Source organism: Myxocyprinus asiaticus, chromosome 23 (assembly GCF_019703515.2).
Source record: "Myxocyprinus asiaticus isolate MX2 ecotype Aquarium Trade chromosome 23, UBuf_Myxa_2, whole genome shotgun sequence".
NCBI classification, from domain to species: Eukaryota; Metazoa; Chordata; class Actinopteri; order Cypriniformes; family Catostomidae; genus Myxocyprinus; species Myxocyprinus asiaticus.
The window spans coordinates 43,983,633-43,990,249 of record NC_059366.1 but is presented as its reverse complement, the minus strand read 5'-3'; the positions used below and the strand labels follow the sequence as shown (position 1 = coordinate 43,990,249).

General features: G+C 35.8%; 1 protein-coding gene across 1 annotated transcript in view; it reads left to right on the top strand.

The window, feature by feature from the left end:
• The first annotated feature begins 4,875 nt into the window (after nt 1-4,875).
• Nucleotides 4,876-6,617, top strand: part of LOC127414365 (F-box only protein 11-like) — a 41,606-nt gene continuing 39,864 nt past the window's right edge. The window contains exon 1 of the mRNA XM_051652346.1: nt 4,876-5,166. Within this exon, the coding sequence (XP_051508306.1) occupies nt 5,079-5,166 (88 nt within the window). The 5' untranslated portion in view covers nt 4,876-5,078. The remainder of the gene's footprint in view (nt 5,167-6,617) is intronic.

The window sequence follows — 6,617 nt, the reverse complement described above, 5'->3', positions numbered from 1 at the left end:
AGTAATAAAACTGGATATAACTTTAAACAGAAAAGGTTAGTAAGTGATTTTATCACATTACAATCATGTCAACGTGTGTATTGTTTACATCTTGTGGCTATACTTTTGAAACAGTGAGTATTTTAACGTTCAAAAAAATTGTCCCCATTCAGTTTCATTGTAAGTGTCTCACTGGAACTCATGGACGAGTCGAAATGAATTTTTGTGGTACTCAATATTATGCCATAAATGCTGTCGATTGAACTTAACTTATATTGAATGTTCCTTTAATGAAGCGGCATATAGCGACATCTAGTGGATGAGGCTTTATATTACAGTTCCTGAGCCTCTTTCAGTTTGACCCACTGTCACATTGAATATAATACTGTATATGATCTTTAATCAAGGTTTGTTTGTTTGCTTGTGTTGGTGCAAAAGTTTGAATGCCTTGCATTCTGAATTAAGGCAAACACAGGCTATTTAGTTCTGTGCAGTCACATTGCACAATATAGGCTACTGTATCTGTGATTTATGTATTTATTGGTTTATTTGACAATACAGGGACGATACAGAATAACATTGCTACATAAGTTTAAGAAGCAGATGCTCTATACACAGGCTCTTAGCTAATAGCTCATTTGCAGCACCTGTCCCTGGTTAAGCTTTTAGTTAAGACAAACAAACAAACAACAAGCAAGATGCAACAAAAAGAAAAATACAAGGGAATCAAACAAAAAGAAAAACAAAGAAAAAAAAATAATAATTAAAAAAGACAGAAATTATTAAAATGTTTGTGAAAGAGTCTAGTATGGTGACATTGATTTGTTTTTTTATGCTCAGGCTTTAAACATCAACAAACATAGTGTAAATATGAACATGCGTGTATTATTCATCATCTCTCAAAACATTTGCGCTTTCATTTTGTGTTTCATTTTTCACCTGCTGTGCAAATTAGGCCACAAATGGCTGGTTCGGGGATGCACTTTAATATTTAATAATTTATGAATAATGAAATTACCATTAGCAATCTGCCTTTTTCTTTCCCACAGCAGTAAAGTCACAAAAACATTTAACACATGCATTCAGACACAGCAAAATCAGAGGGTTTATAATTTATAGCAACAAGTATGATACAAATCACAGACACAGCTGTTACAAATGAACTGTTATACATCTTTCAAGAAACGAATGAAACCAATAAACCGGATGAAAGGTGTCTTAATTAATGTTTAAGACACCTTTCTCTTCTCTTTTTGGTCCACTTGACCTGTTATGAGGTCTCAGTCCATTTTGCATTCACTCTGTGTTGTTTTTGTGGAACCCAGACCACTTTTTAAAAGACAAAATTGATAATAATAATTATTATTGCTATATTAAATGTTAAAAGTACCATTAGCTCTACATATTAACTTTTGAGATTATTAAACATGTTTAATACCCTTAAAATGAATAATTAGCATTAGTACAGGTGTCTTTGTTCAATAAAACATATTTTATTGATCTTCTGCATCAAAGAAGAACTGTATTACATAGTGTAAATATATAACATCTTGATTTTTTATAAATTAAGAGGGAAAAGCAATGCATTAAATGGAATGCATTGTATTTTTATATCAATTATACTGTATTTAGAGGCAAAACTTAATAATGTTCACAATGCACATTATTAGAAAACCAAACCGCAGGCTGCAAGCGAACTGTATTCAGAACACCTCCCGAGATGGTCTCGGTTTGGTTCACTTTAAAGGGGTCTGAGATCGTTTGGATTGTTCACATATGGGCCAAAAATCTTGCGAACTGCGCTCAGACCCCTGAAACGACAAAGTGTGAAAATGCCCTTAGATGTGGTACCATGATACTGTTATGGTCGTTTGGAGAAAGTCTTCAGATAAAAGAATTCGATCAGCATTCTTTGTGAATAACTAAGAATCAGGCCAGATAAACATTCACAACGTCTGTTTTTATTTGTCTTGATGTGCATCTTACAGCTGTTATTTACAAGAGCAAATGGTCACAATGGTCAATCTAATGACTGATTTGAGTGACAGCTCTGTAGAGCTGATGCTTATTATATAAAGGTGATTTCTAATAGACTACAGTATATACACTAAAACAATCATTTTAGCCTATTTTTAGGATTTACTCATTTCAATTTCATAACAAAATTTCATCAAAAAATGTATATTGCGCTAGCAATGCCAGGGTCATGGGTCTGATTCCCAGGGATCATGTAACCTGCTAAATAAAAAAAATAAAATAAAAAAATAAACTTATAGCTTGAATGCACTATAAGTTGATTTGGACCAAAGAGTCTGCCAACTGCATAAATGTATGGTAAATGTAACTAATAAACACGACAAGTATAAACCCATTTAATCCCATGGGTTGCATTTGTGACCGAAATTTAGTTTGAAATGTGAAGGGTCCAAAAAGAGTTGTTGATATATTTAACACAGAATTGTCAACTCTAAATTAAGTGCAGACTGTCTTGATTTCATCTGAACATTTTTAAATGAGTGGTGCAAATTGTCACATGACCAGAGCCATTCAATTCCACTGTGTCCCTCTGAAATATAATGTCTGTGTCAAAGCCCCATAAAATAACACACACACACAACTACCATATTTGGTTCAAATAATGTACATAGAGAATAATGCTGAAAGGGTTTATTATTGATATATTTTTTAAGATTTGTTCTGGCTCATGTACAGTAAATCACGCTCACAGGACAAGTAACATGGTAGCGGTAACAATTGTGACCAGTGGGAAAACACTGAAATAAAAAATTATAAAATTGCAGATTTAGAAATATTGTTACAATTAATTAAACAAAGTACAATTAAAAAGAAATATACATTATTCTTGCATTATATTTTCCTTTTTATCCAGAATTGCATGTTAGTAAAAACACACACACACACACACATATATATATACATACATTAAATGAAAATATTAAATTATGTTAAAAATTAAATAAATGTTGCTTTATTTCCTGTTGGGTCTTACTGAACAACTGTGCCACAGTACTTGACTCTGTAGTTACCCCATCAGTTACAAATGTGACCAAGAGTAAATCACATACTTTCACAAAATGTTTATTTTATTTGAATATTATTTTTATTATTGTTATAATTTTTAATTTTTATTTATTTATTTTTTTAGAAATGGCATGTAGTTAAGGTCAGTTTCATTGAACTATCAAAGGAGTAAAATTCAACCTGCCTGTGAATACAGGTGACTCTGTTGTTCCACTAGTAACTAGGGGTCAGTGACAGATTTAACCAGACTGCCCTTCCATTCAACTCTCATGTCATGATAGTGACAGTGCATGATGTCATTCAGCAGATCTTCAAACAGACCTTTCTGTGTGGGTTATGAAGCACGATGCAGCCTGCTCACAATTCTGAATGAATGCGCCACTGACTAATAATTACCTAAACGTACCATGGTGTTACCATGCTTTATGAAAAAAAAAAAAAAGCATATGCCATGGTAAATATATTAGTGTCATGGAACTGAGATTTTGGCCTATACCACGGTACTGAAGCCCTTAAAAAACATTTAGCTCCACTTAAAATAACAAAAATACCATGGTAGGATCAGTGTTGGGTAAGTTACTATAAAAAAGTAATTAATTACTAACTACTAATTACATCTTCTACAGTTTAATACGATTACTGTACTAATTACTCTGTCTGAAAAGTATTTGCATTACTTATTACTAATTACTTTCTAAAACTTTATCAACCTCGACCAGATGAAAAATACAAGGATAGACATGAAACTGTTCCTTTAATTCTATCAAATAAATCATATAAGGGGGCCTGGGTAGCTCAGTGGTAAAATACTCTGGCTACCACACCTGGTGTTCACTAGTTCGAATCCCAGGGCGTGCTGAGTGACTCCAGCCAGGTCTCCTAAGCAACCAAATTGGCCCGGTTGCTAGGGAGGGTAGAGTCACATGGGGTAACCTCCTTGTGGTCACTATAATGTGGTTTGTTCTTGGTGGGGCGCATGGTGAATTGAGCACGGTTGCCACGGTGGATGGTGTGAAGCCTCCACACGCGCTATGTCTCCGTGGCAACGCACTCAACAAGCCACGTGATAAGATGCGCAGGTTGACAGTCTCAGACACAGAGGCAACTGGGATTCATCCTCCGCCACCCAAACTCAGGCAAATCACTACGCAACCACGAGGACTTAGAGCGCATTGGGAATTGGGCATTCCAAATTGGGAGAAAAAGGAAAAAAAATAAAAATAAATAAATCATATCAAATCAAATAAATTATTCATGAACTGTCCAAAGAATTTAAGGGGGCAGCGTTAAATTAGAAAACATACATTTTAACATTAGACGTTAAATTTCGATTTTGAATTCAACTATTGTTTTATATAGAATTGTTCTATAGTCTATATAGTATTTAACACAATTACACCAGAAGTAACTGTAATTAAATTACTGATTACTAAATTTAAGAGTAATCCCTTACTTTACTTTTTCCCCAATGAAAAAGTAATTTAATTACAGTAATTATTTACTTAGTAATGCATTACACCCAACACTGGGTAGGATCATGATATTTCTGGTACTTGTGAGGACACTTTTATGCATTTCGTTTTTCATTTTCACATATCGTGGTATTTACATGGTACTCCGAGAAATAACATGGCACTACCATGTCCAAAACATGGAATTATTATGGTACCTTTTCCAAAATACCATGGTACTGTTTTGTTAGTGAAAGGAGACAATCTGGTGCAATTGATATATGGCGGCACCATGTGGTGAGTAATGGAACTGTATGTGTGTATGTGTAATGGTGCTATTGGTGTATGGCGGCACCATGTGGTGAGTAATGGAACTGTATGTGTGTATGTGTGTGTAAATGGCTCCTCCTGCAACTGAAAATCGTAATCGGAGCTATCAGACCGGAGCGTTTGCACTGTAAAAACCGCTTCCTCGGAGCCAAGACCGAGCCGATTCTCAGTGCAATGCACGTTAGGCGTTTATTTACATTTTCTGAACCCACAACCGTGTAAAGATCCAAAAGGAACGGGCTGCATCGGTGTGTGTTTTAACCAGAAACCCGTCAAATGAACTCCGTCAGAGCGACCAACCGCAGACCCCGGCGAGTGTCGAGGCCGCGCCCGGTGCCGCCGGACAGAAACAACGCAGAAAGAGGTGAGTATTTCTCGAACACACACTAAACTTAAATCGATTCGCGTTAAGAGTAAATATGACGATTCCTGGCGTTTTCACGCTGTGATTTGTGCCTTTTGGGGTTATTTATGTTAATTCTCATGCGTCAGGAAACCCCGAGGCTTCTGATCTCCCCGTAGGCCGCGCTTTGTTCAGCTGGGCTGGAACTACCCTCTTGTCTGCTGTAAACCTTGTTTATCGTGTTATTTCACTTTCAGTAATGTTGAAGATTAAATATCTGTGGTTTCATATTTGTTATGTTAGCAGCACAGCAGCTAGCCCAACAAAATAGCATACATGTCACATAAATCCACATGAATGTCACTGTCAGAGCTATTGGACATTAAAATAGAGATTAAACTACTTAATCAGACCATTTTATGGAATCTGGTATTTTATATACTTCGCAAAGCAGTACTAAAATGTACCACGGTAATACCATGTTTTTGTGAACCTGTATTATGGTAGTACAATGGGATTCTGTGAAACACATTGGTTTACCATGTAAATACCATGATAATCGTTCAGTACCATAATACTTGCATGTTTTTGATATGTACTATGGTATTTTGGTGTACCAAGAGCCTTGGCGTACCATGTAAATGCCATGGTATATTAATGTAGTAATCATCATGCCTTGTTTTTAGGATATGGTACTATGTGGACATGTCTTGGTAGTACCTTAGTGTTCTTTGAGGTAATTTGGAGGGCCTTGTAAATACCATGGTATGGAATTACCATCTGATACGGTACCTTGGTACCACCACAGTACTTCAAGGGCTTGATATTTTCTATATGGTTTAATATGTCAGGTGTGTCAGTGATTGTAAACTTGACACCCTCAGTGCATAGTTTCAGTTGTTTGCTTTAGATGGGTAATTAATTAGGGATTAATTATTTGTAATGACTTGTTTGTTGGGTTATGAACCCCTCTGATTTACAGTTAGTAGTCATACACAATAATTCACACTTATGAGGTCAGGCTGTATGTTCTATGTATGCTTGCTTTACGTTTAACATAGTCAGTGTTGGCTTGTATGACTATGACAAATTGAGTGGGCTACTGCATTGTCGTATTGGTTAACCATCCAATTGGTTGGCATCCGGTGCACGGGTGTTTACAAATGTTGTCCAAATTCTTTCTCACCTCTTGACCTTTTGGTCGGACAACCATAAGCCATAACAGTTTGCTAATTTGGCATGCAAATCTAACAGCGGGACAACTTGTTTGGGTTGCAGGTAATCAAACTTAAGAGCTAGTTGTATGAACCACATCTTGACTGTGTAATTGGAACGTAAACTAAAATTGAAGGACAGCCCTTCAATTTAACCGAATGGCTGCTGTCACCTTACGAAAATGTTATAAAATGCATATAGCTAGCTGTATTGTTTAGTTGCAATGCAAATGTCATTTTGTATTTATATGCATGGAA